This window comes from Thermobia domestica, chromosome 15 (genome assembly GCF_964235325.1).
Source record: "Thermobia domestica chromosome 15, izTheDome1.hap1.1, whole genome shotgun sequence".
In the NCBI taxonomy this organism is placed as follows: domain Eukaryota; kingdom Metazoa; phylum Arthropoda; class Insecta; order Zygentoma; family Lepismatidae; genus Thermobia; species Thermobia domestica.
This window is the reverse complement of record NC_137468.1, coordinates 197,451,834-197,476,500: the sequence shown is the minus strand read 5'-3', so window position 1 is coordinate 197,476,500 and position 24,667 is coordinate 197,451,834. Positions and strand designations below refer to the sequence as shown.

At 37.7% G+C, this 24,667-nt stretch overlaps 1 protein-coding gene across 1 annotated transcript in view; it reads right to left on the bottom strand.

Annotated features, from left to right (window-relative positions):
- Positions 1-10,954: 10,954 nt before the first annotated feature.
- Positions 10,955-24,667, bottom strand: part of Spx (Spliceosomal protein on the X) — a 45,959-nt gene continuing 32,246 nt past the window's right edge. Inside the window, exons 5-6 of the mRNA XM_081741009.1 lie at positions 20,869-21,682; positions 10,955-11,693 (exon numbers count right to left, since the gene is read on the bottom strand). Coding sequence (XP_081597135.1) covers positions 11,482-11,693; positions 20,869-21,682 — 1,026 coding nt within the window. The 3' untranslated portion in view covers positions 10,955-11,481. The remainder of the gene's footprint in view (positions 11,694-20,868; positions 21,683-24,667) is intronic.

Sequence of the window (24,667 nt, the reverse complement as noted above, 5' to 3'; positions counted from 1 at the left end):
TTATGCTATACTTCTTTGTTCTAGCAGTTTACAATTAATAAACAGATCTTCATATTTCAGTGTTTGTGTCGTTTTGAGTTGTAAGGTTGTGTGTTGTGCAAATAATGAAATTATTTAATACAAAACTACAATACTTGGTAATATGTATATGCATCCTGTTTTTAACTGTGTTAGTAGCTGGAAACATTCTTTTCCGTGAATATTGTTTCCCAGGATCGTTGTTAATTGATAATGATCATGATTAAAAGGATTTTTGTAATTTATTATTATGAAGAAGTTACCGTAAAATTGTGCTAAGTTTATACAATTTTCAGCTTTCTAATAATCTCAATACTGTAAAACAAAATAAATTTCCAAAATTAACGAGATTTGAACAATCGTCATATAATATACCGATTTTTATCATTACATATTATTTTATACTTTTTGAGTAAAAATAATAATGCTATGACCCTATGATTCTTTATTGAGACGAGTATGGGCCCCATATCTCCATTATATCTAATTCTTTAACACAGTATATTCTAGCTGCGTCAACACTGTAAGACAGAATCATCATATGCTTCAATTTTCGTAGCACGTGTAATAATGCTCGCTGATTAGATGCTGGAGGATAATTCCGCCCTTCGCTTTGGAGAACTATGGAGCCAGTTCCATATGTTGCGAAACCCAGAACTAACGCTCGAGCTGACACCTACTTCTGGAGCAGTTTTTCGAACAACATAGGATATATATATATATATATACAGGGTATTACATGAGAACTATCCAAAAGTAAAGCATTGTATTTCTCTTCTCGTTTTAGGTAAAGCCACTGAGCTTCACAGGCAACCGTACAAAGTATCAGAATTTTAGCTCTGCACGCTTAGAAAATAACCCGACATTCTCAAGATCGACCAATAGATGGTGCCATATACATTCTCAAGGTCTACCAATACATGGTGCCTGATCAAGCGCCGTGTTGTCCCTGTTTCACCTCATACTGCGTGCAGAATCCTCAGTAAACGGCTGTTGTATTTGTAATATTGTTGGACGATCAAAATACGTTGCTCCAAAATATGTTTCGCCATCTACTTAGTTAACCTCAAGAATGCCATATTTTCTCAGCATACAGAGCTGAAATTCTGATACTTTATATGTCTATCCATAGAATTAAACATTGTTCAGCGTAAGCTCTAAACTCCGATAAACAAAATATTTGTATCCCTCCGCTTGTCACAAATATGATTGGCTAGTGATGTATCACTCCTACTCCCACGGGGAGGAGCAAATTATACACGTGCAATACTGTCTCGTGTTGTCCAGATACTTACAGCAGCAGCAGAAAAGAAAGAAAAGAAACTCGAAAGACTAAAAAAAAAAAAAAGTATTTGAATTTCGCTCGTAAACAATTGTTGCTTAGTGAGTAGAGGTTTGCCTTGTTGGTGTTTCACCACAACACTCGTGGAACCGGGATTCATGCCAGCCATCTTTCAGACTTTAAAATCAGAATACCCGTCCACAGTTGAGTTGGCGCCATAATTACTGCGCATGCTTAGTGCTTTTGTTTCTATTGTTTCATTAGCCACACTCGATTGCAGTATTATTAGATAATCCGTATTATATGTTTGTCTTTTATAATAATATAGCAGTTTTATATGAAGCTTCATAGTAAAAGTAATAATGCAATCACATGAACTATTTTGCGGAGGAGTACAAGCGTCGGTAGGACAACAGCAAATCAGCGAGATTTAGTTTTACGTGGCTTTGTTTATCGCAGTTTAGAGCTTACGCCGAACAATGTATAGATGCCTTTACCTGCAAAGAGAAGGGAAATATAAGCTTTTACTTTTGAATAGTCCTTTTCTAACATTCTGTAACTTGATATTGGCTAAAGAAGGATCTTCCTCTCTTATGATTCTAACAAACACCCACATATTTAAACTTGTGGTAGGATGCTATATTACAAATACTCATAGTTCAGGTGCGAACGAGTGAAATAGACGAAGTACACACCTGTTTATATACCATATCAAGTGTTAAATCTACTAACGTTATCAATAACTTTAGCTTTCCTTCAACTATAATGATAACTGAATTAAGAAAACCCGAAGAAAAAATTGTAAATCAAAATAACTTCAATACAAGCAGTGGCTTATTTACGATTTTGTTTCGGGGGGGACTTCATGGAAATGTGAAAATTCTGCAAGATATTTCATTTACTTTAAAATAGTAAATAAAATTTCGAGGGGGGGCTTAAGGCCGGAGGCCCTTCCCTTAAATACGCCACTGAAGACAGGTAAACTTAAAAGACGTTTCACTCTAAGTTTAGATGATTAGGAATCTGAAATAATCATACACTTAGCACAATCGGTAACTCTGCTCCTTGTAACCTTAAATAATACGAACAAACAAACAAACAATGAAGTTTTCATTTTACAAAACTAAATCAAAAACAAACTAGTGTTTAGCTGTCAAAACCTACATCTCGTCTATTCAGATGGAACCACCTGCTTTTAAACCTACGGCGATGTAATCTCTTGACTTGGTTGTACTTGGGAAAGATGTGTGGTTAGATGTATGTAAGGTTGCAAACAAAAGATGATTATGAAATATGTATATATGTAATTGAAGAAAGTCACCTGACACTTGTATATTGCACAATGTGACATGAAGTACATTCATTTATAGAAATGATAAGAACATCCAGACCAAGAGGTTGTTTTATTTATTTACCTTCCAACCATTTCTAGAGCATTGCAAGCTGATTAAGTTCAGTACAAAGCATTGAACTTTGCAACGTAAGAATACATAGCAAACAAGTGAGCTCCTCCGTGGCTAAGCGGTTAGCGTACGCGCCTTTGGCGTGGGAGGTCCGGGTTCGATTCCCGGCGGGAGCTCATGTGGTTCGGATTCCACGTTAATCAGTAGGTCCACGTCTCATATAGCCTCGCTGCTGAACGGGACGTTAAACTCAAAATCAACTCAACTCAATAGCAAACAAGTAACTGAACTTGAGATTATATAAGGTAAGCAAAACAGTCCTTGCCGTTCTAGAGACTAATAAACAAAGATCAATAACAGTGGACGGAACGTACCTTTAGATTTCGTAGGTATCTCCATCAACATCCAACACTTTTTGTCAATGTTCCTGCAGCTGTACAATACTCTGCTGATAAAAACTCGGCTGTCTTGGAAACAAATAAGTCCGTGAGTGCGTTCCACAGGCCTCCCTCATTTGCAAAGAATCTCCCATAGAAATGGTTGTCGACAGAATGAAATAGGTGGTAATCTGTTGGCGCAAGGTACGGTGAATATGGTGCATGGCAGTGTCTCCCAGCCAAGTTGCTGAAGGGTCTCTCGGGTTCTCTTTGCCACATGTGCCTTGGCACTGTCGTGCAGAAACAGCACTCTCTTGCGATTCACCAATGCCGGCTCCTTCCGCCGCGATGCACGGTGCACCCTTTGCAACTGCTGAGAATAAAAGTTATCAGTAATGGCCTGAGCAGGTGGAAGAACCTCGTAAAGCACCACTTTCCGATAATTCCATTATACAAAGAGCATAACCTTTCGTGGCTTCAGAGGTGGTCTTGAGGTGTGAGGAACAGCATCATCTGGCGACAACCAATGTCTAGTACACTTAGGAGTGCCATAGAGGACCCACTTTTCATCAGTGAGCAAGGATAGACAGACTGTCACTAGTTCTTCCTTATTGGCTGCCGATATGTGGGGTATCCACTTGTGTAACTTGTATGACTTCCTTACCCTGTGCAGGTGCAGTCTGACTGTTTCAGCTGAAACACGGGACCTTTCTCCCAAGTTCATCACACGTTAAACCACTGTACTCCTTGATGGCTGCTCTCAAGGCCTCATTATTCAACACATGTGGTCGTCCACTGCGAGGTGTATCTGAAAGGCTCACATCTCCTGAATAGAATTTCTGGAACCAATGCCAGGCGGTGAGTTCATTCACGGCATTCTCTCCGTGGCATATGCGGTGACTTGATGCGACAGACAGGTCCACTTTAAAGTTGTGCAACAAACACACACGAATAAGCTGCTTCGATATCTTCATTTTTATTCGACACTGGACGAGCCATGACTACTGTATGTGCGTAACGTGTCTATATAACTGAACGTCGATGGCCAGACTTACTCTTGGATCACTTGTCTCACACGTGTCATATTTCGTTTCCTCTGTGTGAGCAGATGATTAATGGGAGGTCAAAAACCGCAAGAACTTTTTTGATTACCGTGTATTTGTTCAACGGCGAGTTACTAAGCAGTGAAACAATTTTCATTAAAAAAAAACAATTCAAGGTCTTAGGTAAAAAGATTTTAACCTATAGTGTACAGAGCCGAAATCTTAAGAAAACAATATTGGATTTAAAAAGGGCAATGTTTAGGAGGCTGCCTTCGTTATTTAATCTCAAAATAAAGCAAAATCAAGTAAATCTAATTTGATTATTAATAACATGCGATAATACTCCTATCACTGCAAACAGAAGCGGAGACAAGAGACAGTTCAGTAGAACTCAAATCATGTTATTAGTGTAAAATACTAATGAATTTCATTTGTGTTGGATCGTGAGTTGAGCTATATTTTTAAAATATTGTAGAGGAAATCTGTTAGGTCATGATTCACACTTCATACGAGGGTCACTCCAAAAGTCTTGCAATACAAGAGAACTATACGTCCTATGAACTAGCCTTTTTTACATATGTTCAAGGTAATTCACTGCGGCAGCAATACACTTGGTTACTCTCTCCTGTCACAAGTCAAATCGCCGGTGCCACTCTTATCTTGGAATGCTATTTAAAAATTCCACGATCGACCCTTCAATTTCATCTTGCGTGTGAAAACGACGTCCTCGCAAGTGTTGTTTAAGATTAAAGAAAAAGCCAGAAGTCACACTTAACCCAGTCAGGGGAATAGGGGAAGGGGTGCAAAAGTGTTTCAACATGATTACATGATGAGCCTGGAGATACTCCACTGTTTGCTTTGAAGTGTGCGAGGAGTCGTGGTGGAAGTGTAAACCTCTGATTTTTACAACGACTTATCAAAAAGATAGTCGTAAACCTGGTTCGTTTGCTGAGGTAAAAATTCGAAGTGGTAGTATTTCTTTGACATTAAAAATATTAGCTTCGATATTTAAATACCATTAATCTCACCTTTTTAATAAAACTGACAACGTCTTTAAACGATGTTAAACTGGTTTATTATTTGATATAACTTATAATATCCTTTTCTTAAAACTGTTAAGTACACAAATTCACTGACTAGGTAACCATAAAACATGTCCATATCATCAACTATCCCATAATAATCTTACATATATTAAAAACATTCTTCTTTTGTTAATATGAAATGAACATTCTACTAAGTATAGTGCATATGTATGAGTACTTTCTGCCCAAGGTACAGGTAAATATTACACAAACCAAAGTATTTTGTTGTATAAAATGTCGCTCGACAAAAGGACTGAATATAAAAGTCATGAGTAGGCTTGGCTTTTATCTTCAAGAACCACTGGTCCGTTTACATTAGTGTTCTTTACATTGCTTATGTCCATCATATTTTAATCGCACCTTGTATATCTATTCATTATATTTCACGTATACATATACATATATATATAAATACATTCATAACAAATCTTTCATTTCATCAATATTTATCTTTAATTACATTAATTATATTTATTTCATTATTATCTACTATATTATTAATATATCTTCTTATTAAAATATCGTCGCTTATTTAATTAGTCGTCGCAGGGTGCAATTTCCAAAAAATGTAAAGGACAAACGTGGTTTACAAATAATATTAATCTTTGCGGGCGCATTAAATAACAAATAAGTCAGATGTTGCATTTAAAAGTATACATAGTAGCACTAAGATGTTATAATAAAGAAGAATCTTATTTAAGGTAGTCGTTGAATAATTAATTTTATAGAATAGAGCTTCTTTTTAACATAATCTTTGACAATTAAATTTTCAACACAAATCAATCTAATATAAATAATCTTTGCTTTTAATTAATTATAAATCGAATTATGATTCTTCACATTAACAAGAAAGAATAAAAATCGTTTGAAAATTAATTTTCCAGTCTACCTAAAACTCTATTTAAGCACTTCAAGTATTTTTAAGAATCGTTTTCATTATTGATATTAACACATAAACTTTAAAATGAAAATTTACAAGAATCTACAACTAACATGAATTTAACCTAATGTCAGTAACGGTAATCAGGTTACATTCAAACTTGCATACGGTTCTAATAAAGTACACTGTACTGCGCTATCATGATTAGGTTCTACATTGTGTTGTACATGTCTTTCATCGTGATTTTGATGTTGATATGAAGTCCCATCTCTTGATCTCCAATTACGTCTATCCACGTAGTTCGCTGTATTTCTGGAATTTCGCTCATTACTTCGATTATTTTTATATCTACTGCTGTTGGGTGATCTGACATCATAATTACCATGATTAGTTAGGTTAGGCGAATTCCCTACATAACTTTGCCTATTTTGCGCATTTTGATTGCTAGAGTATACTCGGCTTAGGTTAGGTTCTGTATTATTCACACTCCGAATATTTAAATTCCGAACAGGCACCAAATGATCTGAATTATTCTTATTTTTACCTATTCCTGATTGTGGATTCATGGCATGGTATTGAGTTTCGTAGCATTGGACAAGCATCAATAAATGGCTGAAACTCATACACTGTGTGGAAAATAAGATCTGTTGCAATTTAAATGGAAGCAAATTTCGGATCGATGCTATTATTCTCGATTCCGATTGCAAAGGATTAACGACCTTTAATTCGTTGTAGACATTTACAACAAACTCTACAATAGATTTGTGCAATCGAGGATTGAAGTGTTGATTTCTAAGGGTGGCATCTCTATTTGCCAGCAAAAAGTCATTTTCATAATTTGCGATCAATGCCGCTTTGAATTCCTCATATGAACTAATGTGATCACGTATTGCCTTAAACCATAAGGAACAAGGTGGGAGTAATACATGGGGTATTAATTTCATATATTGTGATCGATCAATACACATTATATTGCATTCGTCTTGGAATTTCTCTAAGAAAGAAGTAGCATTCTCATTACACTTACCACTGAATTTGCTCATCGCTCGGATTTCACTCATCTTAACACTTAATTTTACCTTCCTTTTCTCATTCCTTGTTCTTGTTGAGTGATAGTTCCTATCCGTGACATGCGGTGTCGTCACACCATCTATGTTTCGCTCATCAGTACTCTTCGGACAACTTTCTTCTAGTATAATATCTTCATCAGACCCCGGCGAAGGCGAGTTCATCTCTGGTGAGTGGGGAAACTCAAAGCGATCACTACCCAGGTTATTACGGTAAATGTTGTCTTTAGCCTGTAACGTTCTAATCTCTTCCTGAATAGTAGCTAACAACTGTGTATTTACACGTATGTTATTAGAGTTGTTGCTGACCTGGATCTTTTGCTGTTTAATGGAAGATTCTATTACTTCTAAATCTTTTTTTACAGCACTAATTTCTTGATTTTGGTGATTGTGCTTTTCTTGACACTCATCGGATATCCTTTTTAACTTTTCCTCGAACTGTGAGGATATGTCGTTCACCACCTGGACAATTGTCTGTTTCGTTTCATCTGATTTCTGTTCCATTCGTCTACTTAATTCTTCATATTGCTTGTTAGCTTCGTCAAACTTCAGTTCTATCTTCTGTTCCATGGTCTTGTTAGATTCGTTAAATTTCTGTTCCATGGTCTGCTTTAATTCTTCATTTTGTTTGTTAGCTTCGTTGAACTTCTGTTCCATGGTCTGCTTTAATTCTTCGTATCGCTGGTTAGCTTCGTCAGACTTCTGCTCTATGGTCTGCTTTATCTCGGTAGACATTTGCATCATTTGTCGCTGTAAAGCTAATAAGATATCTTCCGATGTCAATCCTGGTGTTACACTAGTCTCATCGCTGTCACTAGTATTTGATTCCTGCAGCATTGTTTCGTTGTCCATTTTTCTTATGATTACTTTACCACTTCGTAATACGGTTAAGTTCGTATTCATTAAATGTAGTATAAAAGTAAATTCAACCTTACTCTTCTTCTTCGGGAACTGAATTTACAAAGTCCCGGGTGAGGTAAACCAAATTTTTACAACGACTTATCAAAAAGATAGTCGTAAACCTGGTTCGTTTGCTGAGGTAAAAATTCGAAGTGGTAGTATTTCTTTGACATTAAAAATATTAGCTTCGATATTTAAATACCATTAATCTCACCTTTTTAATAAAACTGACAACGTCTTTAAACGATGTTAAACTGGTTTATTATTTGATATAACTTATAATATCCTTTTCTTAAAACTGTTAAGTACACAAATTCACTGACTAGGTAACCATAAAACATGTCCATATCATCAACTATCCCATAATAATCTTACATATATTAAAAACATTCTTCTTTTGTTAATATGAAATGAACATTCTACTAAGTATAGTGCATATGTATGAGTACTTTCTGCCCAAGGTACAGGTAAATATTACACAAACCAAAGTATTTTGTTGTATTTTCAAGGAACCACGTATTTGGAGTAAACAGACTGTTTTTGTAACCTGACAGCTGCGACGAGACTAGTCTTCGGAAGAACACAGTGTACGTTATTTTCTTCATCGTTCGCTGTTATATATAGTTGAGCTCCTTCGTGGTTAAGCGATTAACGTACGCGCCTTTGGCGTGAGAGATTCGGGTTCGACTCCCGGGAGGAGCTCATGCGCTTCGGATACCACGTTAATCAGTGGGTCCCGTCTCATATAGCCTCGCTGCTGAAAGGGACATTAAACTGAAAATCAACTTTATATACAGGGTGTTTCAGATAAAACGTCCAGTGCTTATAAAATCGAAACGGCTGAGAATAAAAAGATGAAACAAAAACTGAGATAGGAAAATGTCATAGGGCGCATCATATGGTGTTGTTGTAGTGACCCCCAGGGCCCTCCTTCAATGGGGCCCAGGGGCCAACTTCAAATTTTCAAATGGGAACATGTATTAAATCATACCTCATTCAATAGTACTTGAAAAACGAAACAACTTTTGTAGGAAACAATTTTCGATTTGGGCCACCGTTTTTAAATGGCCGCAAAAAGTGTGTCCTATATCAGATAAAACGTCCAGTGTTTATAAATCCGAAATGGGCGAGAATAAAAAGATGAAACAAAAACTGAGATAGGAAAATGTCATAGGGTACATCACATGGTGTTGTTGTGGAGACTCCCAGGGCCCTCATTCAAGGGGGCCCAGGGGCCAACTTCAAATTTTCAAATGGAAACACGTATTGAATCATACCTCATTCAACAGTACTTGAAAAACGAAACAACTTTTGTAGGAAACAATTTTCGATTTGGGCTACCGTTTTCAAAATGGCCGCAAAAAGTGGGTCTTGTATCAGATAAAACGTCCAGTGCTTATAGGCCTAAATCAGAAACGGCTGAGAATAGAGAGATGAAACAAAAACTGAGATAGAAACGATGATAAAGGATATCAAGTGGTGTTGTTATGGTGACCTTCAGGAAACTCCGTGAAGGGGGCCCAGGTGCCAACTTCAAACTGATACAGGACTTTTTGAGGCCATTTTGAAAACAGTGCCCCAAATCGAAAATTGTTTCCTACAAAAGTTGTTTCGTTTTTCAAGTACTATTGAATGAGGTATGACTCAATACATGTTCCCATTTGAAAATTTGAAGTTGGCCCCTGGGCTCCCTTGAAGGAGGGCCCTGTGGGTCACCACGACAACACCATGTGATGCGCCTTATGACATTTTCCTATCTCAGTTTTTGTTTCACTTTTTTATTCTCAGCCATTTCGGATTTAAAAGCACTGGACGTTTTATCTGATATATGACCCACTTTTTGCGGCCATTTAAAAACGGTGGCCCAAATCGAAAATTGTTTCCTACAAAAGTTGTTTCGTTTTCCAAGTACTATTGAATGAGGTATGATTCAATACATGTTCCTATTTGAAAATTTGAAGTTGGCCCCTGGGCCTCCTTGAAGGAGGGCCCTGGGGGTCATCACAACAATACCATGTGATGCGCCCTATGACATTTTCCTATCTGAGTTTTTGTTTCATCTTTTTATTCTCAGCCGTTTCGGATTTATAAGCACTGGACGTTTTATCTGAAACACCCTGTATATATATATATATATAGTTGGCGTCGGGTCATCTTCATGGATCCATATACGACTTTCCTGACGAGTGGAACAGTCATTAAATGGGATGTAGGTTTCATCACCTGTTACAATTTTAGAAATAAGCTGGTGTCCACCTTGGTTCAGCGTATCAAGAGTTTCACTAGCGATTCTGACCATTTCTGCTTTCTGGAAGTCAGACAATTGATGGAGTACCCACCGAGAAACTACCCTTTTCAGTGTGAGATGCTTGTGTAAAATTGTGTGCACCGGCGACGATCCAATGTCAAGTGTCTCCTCTATCGTCGCATAGGTACATCTTGGATCTTTAGAGACCATGTCTTCCTCCCGGACTTCATCTTGCAAAGACCTCCGACCTCTTTGAAAGCCCTTTTATCATCTAAACACTGTTGTATATGATGGAAGTAGAATCCCCAAACGCTGACATCAATCTTTGGTGACAGTTTTTCTCGTTTAGGCCAACGCGAAAATCATAGTAAATCATGGCTTAAAATGCTTCGCGTGAGAGCTCCATTCCAACCACACTTTTGATCACAAATGTCACTCTTACACAAAACTCATAGATTGGACAATACAGATCCATATGTTTTCAATACTCCAGATGTCTCACCTGTGAGAAAAAAAATCATCGCTTTGTTTCTTATAGTACTTGCGTATTGCAAAATGTATGAAGTGGCCCTCGTATAAAGATTATTACTTATTGGTGTAAAGACACTTAATTTTGATATTACAAATGGAGCTCCAGTTACCACATAAAACTTTTTTCTTGTTCACAATATTTATTTTATTACCATTTTAAATCTTTGTACATCAAATGCATGTCTGTTACTTAAAAAATGACAAGTTGATATGTTGTACAGCTACATCCAAAAATGCTTTCCCACTGATAAACTCTGCTGTCGTTATATTCTTAGGAATTGACTAACTTCAATTTGTTTCTCTTTGCCTTGATGAAAGGCATTACATTTACGTTACAAAAACTGTGCAGAAATCAGTTCACCCATTCCACAGTCATTGCAACAAGCAATTTTTATCAGGAAGCAAACACTTTTGAACATAGTTGTACATTCGTTTTTCTACACAAATAGTTCAGTAAAAACTCAAAAAGAGTTGAATGTATTCCTTCTTAGGTCCAATATTTACACAGGTCAATAATGACCAGAAGGGCTTTGTGCTCGTACAGAGCGACAGTAGTTACTCCCTAAAGAGTATTCGCACTTGATCCCTCTCACTCCGATCACCAATCTTTTATACAGTAACGAATCAAATTCTTGTGCGACGCAGCCTTAGTACCCTTCGTTTCCTCCTTGTTGCGGTGGAGGTGGGGGCATTGGTCCCGGAGGCATAGGAGGCCTCATCCCCCGTGGTGGTGGCGGTGGGGGTCTCATTCCTCGAGGTGGCGGAGGTGGTGGTCCACGAGGCGGGAATGGTGGACGTCCAAACGGCGGTCTTACACCAGGAGGTGGTGGTCTCCAGCCAGGTGGCGGAGGACGAGCACCTGGAAAGAAATAACATCAAAATTGGAATTTTGAAATAAAATAATAAAGAAAAGAATAACTATCATACAAACATTTAACTTTAAATTCTGATTCTTGAAAATTCTTTGTACTTCCGAGGTTTCGGTTTTCCATGAAGCCTTGTTCACAATGGATAGAAGTGAAAGAAATAAACCATGCTAAAAACAGGCAAATAGAATCATGCAAGACGTTCATTCATAGATGGATGGGCTTGTGGTTATATGGATTAAGAACATCTCACTATTTTTGCCTAAAGTTCATTCAACGAACCTTCTGATCCTGATGTAAACATTACAGAATGGTATTACTCCGCCAGTCATCGGATGATTGGCTATCGGTCAGCGCTTGTTTCGAGAAGCACGTGCTTGTACCCTGTCTGCGTTTCACATATTCCTCGCACGCAGCCATACTGTAAACCGTGATTCGCGCGTAAGGTGGGCCAAAGCCACTTTCTGCGCATGCGCATTCTCTTTTATTGCATTAATTCAATTTAGTTCTTAGACACCGCGTTGTTTCTGTTATATAACTGTAAGGAAATTGCATATCTGATAATGAGCCTTACAAGCAACAAAAACATTGAAAAACAGCTTATTTGACAATGGACTATTTTCTTCTGCCGCATGGATGTTCCAAGGCTCTTTAACCAATAAAGTGAAACAATTACCACGTGTATCTGTTTATATGAGGTACTGAACGTTCCTTGAATAAACTATAAATGCTTATTCAACCCGTCAATCCGAACTGTTTGGAGGTTTGCATATTGGCGTTACGTTCATTTATGAATGATCGAGATATAGAGACGAAATTTTTTCGCAACAATTTTCATATTTTGTAGCATTCATTATCACAGTTTTTGCACATATTTTTTAATGTAGCACAAGTTTTTTTTTTTTTAAATATGTTACTTGTAAACAGTATATTTTTGGTAGTAAGGTGTATCTGATACAAAAATAAAGATATACCTTGATTAGGTGCACATTCTAGCTAATGTATTTACTGAAATATAGAGATTAATGCAAAAATTTAAACCTCATCCTTAGTTAAGGACAACATGCAGCAAGACGTTACCAATTCTTCTTTTAAGTTTGTTCTCCTGTCATTAACAATCATATTATACTTGGAAAAGAATCTGTCGGCATTAACACTCGAGACTGGCAACGAGCTTACAGCAAAAGACCTGTGGCTAACTTTTAAACTGTTTAACAATGATACAATGTCAACTTCCATAAATAATGTCAAACCCCAAAAAGTGATATCACACCAAGCAAGCTTACGGATTTTATAGAGAAATTGATTTAGCGCCATGAACGTTTTCGGTAAAATGCAACAGTTAAGTTAAATAATGTTAGAAATGGGCTTTTCAGTTATTATTAGCACTAATTAGCAAGGATTACACTTTTTTCGTTTTTATTTGCATTTATCGCAAGTAATGCCAAATTTCGCAAAAATTCGCGGTAATATAAACGTGATTTCTGGCTCTGAAACGAAAATGAATTGAAATGAAATTTTTTGAGTTTTACGTCCCACGGTATGTCGGTTAGGCTAAAGGAGACGGTGATGATGAGACATGAATGAAACGGTGGAATGAAGAAAGTGGGAGGAAACGGGAGAACCCCGAGAAAACCCATGCACACGGTCTGAAACGAAAAGTTTGAGATTTCCTGAAACATATAAGCATTTTTTTTAACGTTTCGCACACGTCGCATTAGCGATGAAGTTTCGTCTCTAGATATGGATAAATGTATACGGATTGATTCCACTTAGCGAATTCGACAGAGATAATCTCTCTACTCGTCTACTGCAAAGAATTCAAAAATTCACTTTCGTTCAAGAATTCGTCCGCTCGAGTAGCGTAACGGACGGACGGATATACTTACATAATAACTATAGAAAGTTTACCAGAGTGACTCTAATAAAAAATAAAGGAAGTGTACAGTAATGGGCTCGCAGGGAAGGCCCGTACAGATATACTTTGTGATTTGTCAAGGGAGGTGTGCCTACTGAAATGGGAGGCTCAAGTTGTGCGTTTTGCTCAGGCAGGGAAGGTTGTTAACTCATGTTAATATTTTTGTTGTTATTATTGAACCAATACTGAATGAATTCGTTAATTACCACTTCCTATTCCTTGCTTTACCAACTTTTTTCGATGTTTTAAAAGAATGAAGAAATTTTCAAAGTTAAGTCTTTATTAGGGATGACCAAAATTTTCCGGAATCGAAAATTTCAGTTTCCGGATTTCGGAAAAGTAGAATTCCGAAATTGATCATCCCTAGTCTTTATGTTTCATTTTTAGCTCCAAATAAAATTTTTTAGCCTACAATATTGTATTACGGTTCTTTTAAATGTTTCAATAGGCGTGCAACCGGGTATTGTATTTTAAAATCTCTTAAGAATTTTCAAGAATCAGAATTTAAAGTGAGTGACATGATTATTAAAATTCCTGACCGTGTTATTATATTGCCTGAAGCTACCATCTTATACTTTATACATCCTCTAAAAATCACTAGGATATAATGTATACGTAAATATGCTTTAATATCAAAATAAAGATTAACTTTTTCTCCTCAAAGCTCTTTATATCTTTTTCTGATATTTTGCAAATAACTCAGTAATACCGACCATGACAATTTTTCACAACACGTCGTTTCATACTTATAAAACACTATTAAATGTACTACAGATTCTCAGCGGTACCTCTTAAGTAAAATCTAATTACTGAACAATTGATTGAGGTTTAATGAGGACATCAGCATCGAGGCTATTTGTCCCCGTCACGATCTACACGATTGCCTAAATACAAGTTAAAAACCAACATATCAAAATATGAAAATACTGCTGCAAAAGAGAAGTAAAAAATCTAGAAGAGAGAAAATAATATAAGTATATGAGAATAATAAATATGCAACAACAATAATATACAGGGTGGTAGGTAACTCCACCGACAAACTTTGGGAGGCGATTCCTTATACGAAATAAAAGAAAAAAGTTCTAATAAACATGGGCCGAAAAATGCCTCCTTTCAGAGTTATGATCCATTGAAAATTCGAAAAATCATTTTTCAAAACTCCCTAACTTAGAAACGATAGGACCTATTCCAAGCGGTTTAAGGAATTACACAGGAACTAGAATGTTCTCTATCTAAATATCCATGTTTTATCATCTTCCGTTATCGGTGAAACGAACTGTCAAAAGGAAGTTGAAGTATAGGGATACTCCTTTAAGTACTAATGGTGCGTTCGTTTCGCTGGTACCGGTGAATTCTGAAACATGGATATTTAGATAGAGCGTATACCAGCTCCAGCTCTATCTACTTTTTTCTTCATTTCGTATAAGGAATCGCCTCCCAAAGTTTGTCGGTGGAGTTACCTACCACCCTGTATATCAATAAAAACTAACAATAGAGAAAATATATAACTAACAGTAAATATCAATAATAATAACAATAAAGAAAATATGTAACTACAAGAATAGTAAAAAAAAAAAAAAAAAAAAAAAAAAAACACCTCAGAAATCAACATTCGAGGCGAACCTTTCCACGTGGGCCAAGTACCGTCCACTCAGATCCATCAGATTGTCTTCCACTATATCAGATTTCAAAGAAACTGAAGATGGCTTACGAACAGCTGAAGATTTTGTTTCTTCTGAGGAAAGGATCGAATCATTGGGTTGCCCCATATATACTGGCTAAATTTTAAGCCGGCCACATAAGGTGAGCGACGAAGAGCTGGAGTTCGCCGCAGACCAACACTAACAAAACACATGTGGTTTTGGTGGGGATTCGCTAGTTGTTGCGGTTGGGGTCGGAATTTCTGGACTTTTGTCGGGAACAAGATTAGTTTGGGTGGAAACGTCGAACGTCTGAGTTGCCACAGATATACAAAAGTTAGCTGCAAGAGTAACAAAGGGCACAGAAAGCGAAGAAGGGACGCTTCCTTTAAAAGGAGGTTTAGCATCAGCAGCACAGATCTTCTCAATAACCATTAGCTCTTGATATGTTTCTCACGTTGAAAGAGTGGACAGACCCGAGACGAAGCAGAATGCTCTCCCTTGCAGTTAACACAAAAGGGATTTAGGATTTATATTTCTGGGTTTTCGGTATCTAAGGCTATTTAGCCCGTCACGATTTGAGGGATGACGTCCCTCGGCGAGCACACAATTCGGGGAAAGTAAAGGAAGAAAGGATTGGGGAGGGAATGAAGCGGCCTGGGACCTGTAAGTTAGGTACCACCCCGGCATTTGCCTGGTGTGAATGAGGAAAACCTCATTTAGGGTGGCTGGCCTGAAAAACCGTCTTACACTTTCTCGACCCAGTGACCCCACCGGGAATTAACACAAAAGGGCTTGGTCGCTGTACAGGGTTCCGCACTATGTCTACCCTGGCCACAATGCGCACAGACAGCAGCACTCGCATTACACGACGTGCTGGTGTGCACGAAGTGTTGACATTTAAAACAGCGCAAGGGACTGGGAATATACAGACGGACCTTAAGTCGCTAATAACTAGCCTTCACGTAGTCCGGAAGTGTACGCAATCTGAAAGTAAGAATCAATGACTGAGTAGCCACAAGTTCACCAGACTTCTTACTCTACAACATGTTGATCAGCCAGCTCCCATTTAATCTCCTCCTCTGTGTCATTTAGGAGGTCCCAATATATCACACCGCGAGAGACCTTCAGTAAACGATGGGGTTGTACCGACACGTTTACTGGTCCAATGGAGGTTCATTTGAGTAGCTTCGCTGTTTGTTTCCCGTCGATAGTTTCCACCGATAAAGTGACATTCCATAATTTCTTGATATCTTTATCTTGTCCGGCGTTATAAGTAATAACTTTACTACTGAGAAAAGCGGACAAGCTCTTAATAGCGTTCGGACGGTTAGCTTCAACATTGGCACTATCAGTATCTTTAATTACAGGATATCGGACTACAGGCGTCGTGATACTTGTCTTTTCCACAATATCTGCAACTTGAAAGTTTATCTCGCTCTCATTTGTTTTGGGCTTTTTACGAGAGGGTGAGCCCGGACCCTATTTTAAAGGTTTTTTTAGTATTCATAAAAAGTTGTTAATAAATACACATTTTTAAAGAAAAATGTGTGTGAACGCCGAACTTCACATCGGAGTGCTTGTAAGAAGATCTTCTCCTATTCTTCTGGCTATCCCATTAGCACACTCTCACCGTAGGATCAGCGTGAGGCCGATGCGGTCAAGGGAAATGGGTACAACAAAACTATTCCCAAAAATACAGGCCCCGGCAAAGGAAGAATTAGAACTAAACTGTCAAACCAAAAGGATAAGTCCCCACCAACCCAAGAGAACAAAAGGTGCGATTTTTTTTCTTTTTGAGTTTTCATTACAATTTTTTTACGTTCTAATAGCTTTTTGTATTTTTTTTTATATTTTCAAAGACCTGGGCACCGGAAAACACAAACACTTGACGAACACAACAGCAGGCCGGATAGGAGCACGTCTACCCTAGAAGGAGAAAGAAGTCCACGGCCCATCAACTTTTCAAGACTCCCATCAACCACCCGCGAATCCAGTAGCGGTATTCGCGGCTGACCGGGTATGCAAAGACATGCGGATCAGGGGTGATACATAACTTAGAAATGAAGCTGCTCTCTCTGTCCACCCCCTCCCGACGATGACGGTCCGCTACATGGAGGGGGGGCTCAACAATTAAATGTCGTAATATGCGTACGTGCAACTTGAATTTTATTTGCCAAAAATAGCTTTATGGATTTACATCAAAAATGATAAGATTAATAAGAGCCCAAGCAAGAGGCCCCTATCTGATTGAGATCGGTCAAAGGTAAAGGATAAAATTAACTTGAACTTTATTTCTCAGAAACAGCTTTATAGATTTTAACCAACATCATAACTAAAGTAAGAGTCTTCTATCTGACTGAGACCTATCAAGGCCAATGACCAAACCTAACGTACACATTTATTTCTCTGCAACACCTTCCAAAATTTGGACCAAATCGGTATGAAAGTTACTCTATTAAGGTAGTCTGTGAATTTTAGTTGAGGTCATTTAAAGCAAAAGGCATAAACGACAAATCTCTTTAAAGTGACCTATAAAAAAAATAAATAAAAAAAGTAGAAATGATTAACGGTTCTACTACTTCGCAGTGGACGTTTGCGTTGTCTCCATTATCACAACCAAAGCCAAAAAATTATCATTCCAGCCCTTCTTTACAAACATGTTCCGTCCATCTTCCGTCCAACTTGAGACTGGGGCATATACAACGCCCATGTCAAAAAAAATAATGCTGCTAATAAATTGATCTCTGCAGACTTAGACGTTTGACCTTACGATTTGTTACTGATCATGGCAATCGACCGCATGATTGGGAATTACAGCTGTTTGAATCGAATGGTGCAATCCGAAAGTGGGAATATTATAAACTAAAAACAACGTATATAATATAAATAAAACAATACGTTAAATCAATAATGACAACGCCAATTTTTACATTTTTTCAATACGCAGCCACTTTCCGTTGTCATAGGGACTCTGTGGGCATTTTAGTTGTTTTTATGGGAAGTTTCATAGAAAAAAAAGAAGGGAAAAGGTAATAAAATTAGACGCATAAGAGATACTATTTGTTAGCAGGAAGTGTCAGGTTAGAGTACACATGTTGTGTAGCGTAAGGTTAGTGGTCTGTGATTGTCAAGAGAAACTAGATATAATGAAGATTCAGATTATATGTCGTGAGGACAAGAATAGAAGAAATAAGTAAGTATATGAATGTGTATGATTCAAAGAGAGTACTGGTAAGAAGTATTAAGAATAAAAGTATGATTCAAAGTAAGAATTAGGCTTGTTCATTTATATGTAGTATCACAAGTTCTAATTACTTGAGATATACTATTCCAGATAGTTTACAATAAGTGTAATTCAATCTACTAACACTAGTCACATTCTTCTTTTACATTTTATAAAGTAACACTATTATCCTTAACTATTTTGATAACTGCTCTTTTATCTATTTTTTTAAAAGATAAATTACCTATCTCTATAATATTAAGAAGGAAAAACGAAGTTATTGTATTTCAGAACGTTTACACATTTCTAAATTCTTAAATGTAAGGGCGTTTCTATTTGAAGATGTTAAAGCTTCCGCATCCACAAAAACTACTGAAGCAAACTGCGTATTCACTCGAAATGGTAATTCTATAGATGTTGCAGATTTGAGAACATTCGGATACTTATGAACATTAATCTCAAGGTCTTGTTTTTTAAATGTAACTGTTGCCTCACGTTAATACATAGACAAATTTTCGTTTTCTAAGGATTTTTGTTCGAACTTTACAATGACAGCTGTCATATATTTATAACCATAGATACAAACTAGTTTTGTCTGCACACCAAGAATCTTCTCTGACTGTTTGGCATGCTGTCGATGAGAGAGTTCAGAAGAGCGAAGAGGATCCGAGGATTATTCCTCGTCTTCCGAGAGCATCCTAGGCATGTTAGATTAGATTAGGATATAGGAAATACGCTCGGCAATCCATATGGTTAGTGTCCTCAGTTTCCAGTGTAACTCTGTGACTTGAGCAATTCTGTTAAGCGCGAAAGTTATGGGCCCATACCGTATGTGTTTGTACTCTAGCACTTGTCAAGCAGTGTATTTAAATAAGGTCCCGGTTTTCATAATAATAATAATAATAATAATAATAATAATAATAATAATAATAATAATAAACTCGGCATACGTATAATCGAAATAATAAACACTACTATCGAACATCCGTCACTCCGAGTTCTTTACTATTTATTTAAAAAGAATAACTGATAATTTATTAGCAAACGGACTTTATAGTACATAAACACATAATTTAGCCTTATCGTAAAAAATTACGTGTCAAACAAAAGAACAAAGAAGTAAATAATACAACAGGCAATACCATTATTTTATAACGAAAATATATGAAAGAAAAATAACATAGGTTTACTACAAATGAAATATTCTAACTATATATAAAACTCCATGAACTGATTCACTGTCATAAAATAACAGGTACTTCCAGTTGACGTGGAAATTTCGAAATTTAACTTGATTGTAGCTTTACGGGACTAACGCGCAGTGACATTGTTAAAAGTGAATATTTTTAATTTTTAGGCGGTCTAAAGGGGGATGAAAAAATTCTCCATGTTATTTAAATGGACCTTTTTTTTGGACAAATAATTTCATGTTTTAGGTACTTGGAATTGGAATAAACACTTGAAATTCGGAATGCTTGTATATTGTATAAAACCAAAAGTGTGAGGCAGACTTCAAGGTGTACAGTACAGAATAAAAGTAACAATAATAAATGAATGACAGCAGTTCATTGTTACATCAGCATCAGTTCTATCATATGACGAATGAAATAAGACGTATAGTAATCTTGAAGAAAATGCTTAATGAGTGAATGATTTAGCAGAAACAAGCTTTCTAACTGCTCGCTTTTTGAAGCAAAATTCAATAAAACCTTACCGATAGGGCAGTCTTTTTATAATTCAACAAAGGAGTTTCAAAAAAATAAAGTGAAATAACCCAATAAAACTACTTTAATAGAGTTATTACGGAAGGATTTGGGACGAATTGGACATCGAATTGATGTCTACTATGGTATAAATAACGATGGCCAATTTCGGAATTTTTCCGAAATCCGAAAAGTAAAATTTCCGATTCTGGAAAATTTTCGCCATCCTTAGTCATAAATGATTTACTATAGAACATTTTTTTAACTTACTGGTATTCACTTTTGAAGACATAAGTTATAAAACCATCTAAGCACATGTCTATAGCTAACACTATAATTGCTTAAATTATTATAAATATATTGAAAGCGTATATTTCATTTGTGAAAAGTCTATATGCATAAGATATACAGACAGATAATTTGTAAAAAAAATATAGCAACTTACAACACCCAAATGTACTTTAATTAAACTGTTTCAGAAATTTTTGTCGTTTTCGTCAATAGTCATGGGAAATTTGCATTCCGTGAGTCAGTTAAAAAATGATTAAATTGTAACTCTTGTTAACTCTCAGTTTGTTATATATTTTTAAATATATAAATTGTATAATAATTGTATAAATTATATAAATATGCGTCAAATCATAACCCTAAATATACAGACAGACAAAACATATGACTCACCTGGCGGCGGCGGAGGCATTCCAGGAGGAGGCGGCGGCATACCTGGCGGTGCACCTGGTGGATGAGGTGGCGGCGGTCCTCCTCCCTGCCATGGCGGCGGAGGCATCATTCTAGGCGGAGGCATAGGCCCTCCAGTTGGAGGCATTGGTGGCGGCATAGATACTTGACCACTAGGAGCCGTTGTCTGTTGTGGAGCGCTAGATGAAGGTGGAGGTGGTGCTGCGTGAGAAGAGGTCGGGGGTAGCGGAGGCATATTGGGAAGTGGCGGTCGCATGCTTCCTGGGGGTGGAGGAATTGGAGGCAGTGGAGGCTGACCGCCAGGTGGCATATTAGGTAACGGAGGTGCCGGAGCCGCAGGAGGCATTGGCATTGGAGGCACAGCAGGAGGCATGCCCATTGGCGGCGGTACTCCAGCTGGAGGAGGCACAGGAGGTGGCGGGGGCATATTAGGTGCAGCAGGTGGAGCTGGAGGCGGGGGAGGGACGATGGTCATGCCAGCAGGTGGTGGAGCAGTTGTTGGTGGAGGAGGAGGAGCAGGGGGTGCGGCTGCCTGCGGTGGAGGTGGAGCATCTGCGAACAGTTGATGAGGTCGATCCGCCTGAGATAATGGATTTTGTGCTGCAAGGAGTCTTTCGGCTGCTGAGCCGTGACGCTCTCCTTTAGCGTCTTTCTTGAAGGCATACGATACAGAAATCGGTCGATTGCAAAGATATTGGCCATTCATTGCTTCGATAGCTGCATCAGAGGCTTCAAAACTCGCAAAATTAATAAAAGCATATCCTTTGGAATTCCCAGTCTCTGGATCTCTCATAATCTACAAAGAATCAACAGTAAAAAAAGCAATAAACCATCACATTAATACACACATACACAATAAAATAACTCTTAACACGTTCGCTGCGTTACGAGTCACCGGTGACTCGTGTGTTATTTCATTTCTGTGCTGTGCCATTTTATGCATTCTATTACCTCTGTTCGTTTGTGGTATTTTTGTTTGTTCAGATTTTGAACATTGCTAGCATCCACGTACTACACGAGTCACCGGTGACTCGTTACTCGTATAGCACTGAGATCCAAACTCAGTTTTACACTGGCGCAGCAAATGTGTAAAGTTTTGACACAATTGTGTGCAATGTGAAGGCGTAAGTTATATGGTAGTATAGTGTTCCAAGCAAATAACTCGACTAAAATTTATATAGTATCTTCATCATATATTAAATTACAAAGAAAATATTATGAGTAATATTAATTCACTTTATTTTGTAATTAATTATTGCTAATGGCTCCTCTTTGTACTCTTAAACACTTATCAGTATAAAATGCTTTTAACAGCAACTAACACCAGAAACATATACAAACAAGGAAACTCTCTGGTTTAATAACGCTTTGAAAGCATCCTGAAAGTTTTCTTAACAGTTTAGCTATCGTATGCTGTTTCTTAACACCAAACACTACGAATTTTCTAATAGCAATTCGGAATTACTAACTTACTTTCATTTTACACACGAAAACAAAAAGATTTACTGTATGGAAGCAACGTAACTGGAAACGGAAGTAAGCTCTTCTTAATGTGAATAACTACATTAACTTCATATTTCAGAACCACATTCAGAAAGTCAAATTATTATTTTCTTAAATTTTAACGTACCACGATTATAGTCTTTAGGGCGAAGGAGATGGATGATCAATGAGAGTGAATGATTGAAATTAATTTCTTCTTTTGTGCTCTTTTACTGAGAATCGAACACTAAACCACGTGCACGAAAGGCACACACGTTAGCCACTAGACCAGCGGGAAGGACTAGAATCACATTCAGATTAATGTACTCCCTACAGATGGAGATTGTGTTCTATCATCTGGAGTTTACACACTGCAATTTGTACCACACATGGCATACATTGATAAACCTTCATGCCAAACAAAACAAACAACATAACCTCGTATTTGAGGACTCAGCTCTGTACAAACATGTTTATATGCTAATAATGAAATACACTACACTCTCGCTAATCCGACCCTTAGTAGTCCGTTCTCTCAGTAATTCGGTCCCAACATCTGGCGTCTGCCGCATAAAGTTGCAACGATCTATCAACGATTGTATCTGTTTATACTGTAGCTGCGGAAAAATAAATACTGTACTTACGAATTAGGAATTAGATTTCTGGGCCTTGGGCATCTATGGCCATGTTAGCCCGTCACTAGGATTAGGATTAGGAATTAGATTTCTGGGCTTTCGACATCTATGGCTATGTTAGTCCGTCACTAGGATTAGGATTAGGAATTAGTTTTCTGGGCTTTCGGCATCTATGGCCATGTTAGCCCGTCACTAGGATTAGGATTAGGAATTAGATTTATGGGCTTTGGGCATCTATGGCCATGTTAGCCCGTCACTAGGATTAGGATTAGGAACTAGATTTCTGGACTTTAGGCATCTATGGCTATGTTAGCCCGTCACTAGGATTAGGAATTAGATTTATTGGCTTTGGGCATCTATGGCCATGTTAGCCCGTCACTAGGATTAGGATTAGGAATTAAATTTCTGAGCTTTCGGCATCTATGGCTATGTTAGTCCGTCATTAGGATTAGGAATAGGAATTAGTTTTCTGGGCTTTCGGCATCTATAGCCATGTTAGCCCGTCACTAGGATTAGGATTAGGAATTAGATTTATGGGCTTTGGGCATCTATGGCCATGTTAGCCCGTCACTAGGATTAGCATTAGGAATTAAATTTCTGGGCTTTCGGCATCTATGGCTATGTTAGTCCGTCACTAGGATTAGGATTAGGAATTAGTTTTCTGGGCTTTCGGCATCTATGGCCATGTTAGCCCGTCACTAGGATTAGGATTAGGAATTAGATTTATGGGCTTTGGGCATCTATGGCCATGTTAGCCCGTCACTAGGATTAGGATTAGGAATTAAATTTCTGGGCTTTCGGCATCTATGGCCATGTTAGCCCGTCACTAGGATTAGGATTAGGAATTAGATTTATGGGCTTTGGGCATCTATGGCCATGTTAGCCCGTCACTAGGATTAGGATTAGGAATTAGATTTATGGGCTTTGGACATCTATGGCCATGTTAGCCCGTCATGTATGGGAGATTACTTCCTCGGCGATCACACTATTTGAGGAAAGGGAAGGAAGAAAGGATAGGGGAAGCAAGGAAGCGAGCTGGGACCTATATCTTAGGTACCATTCCGACATCTGCCTGGTGAGAATAAGGAGAACCCAGGAAAACCTCACTCAGGATGGCTGGCCTGAGAAAAGCTTTTATACTTTTTGACCGAGTGTCCCCAGCAGGAATCGAACCCGACATACAGCACTACTGCGACTTCCGTTTATTGTTGATTGTAAAGCAGATGCGTGATAATACATGCCATCGTCGAGCATCAAGTGCTTCAAGTGAACATTTAGGACATGTTTCATAATGAGTGGTAATCTACCTACAATCTCAAGCATTACGTTCCTCTATTTTTTCCTGGGATAATGTATAGATAACCTTATGTATAATAAAGTATAGTACTGTATGTGTTTAATTTCAGACACATAAAATAATCCGGTACTTTCGCTAATCCAGCACCTCTCTTCGCAAGAAATGGCCAGATTAGCGACAGTTGAGTTGAGTTGATTTTGATTTTAACGCCCCGTTCAGCAGCGAGGCTATATGAGACGTGGACCTACTGATTAACGTGGAATCCGAACCACATGAGCTCCCGCCGGGACCGGATTTAGCGAGAGTCTAGTGTACTAACCTTGAACTCCAGTTATGCACCCGTATTATTAATTTATTCGGAAACGTT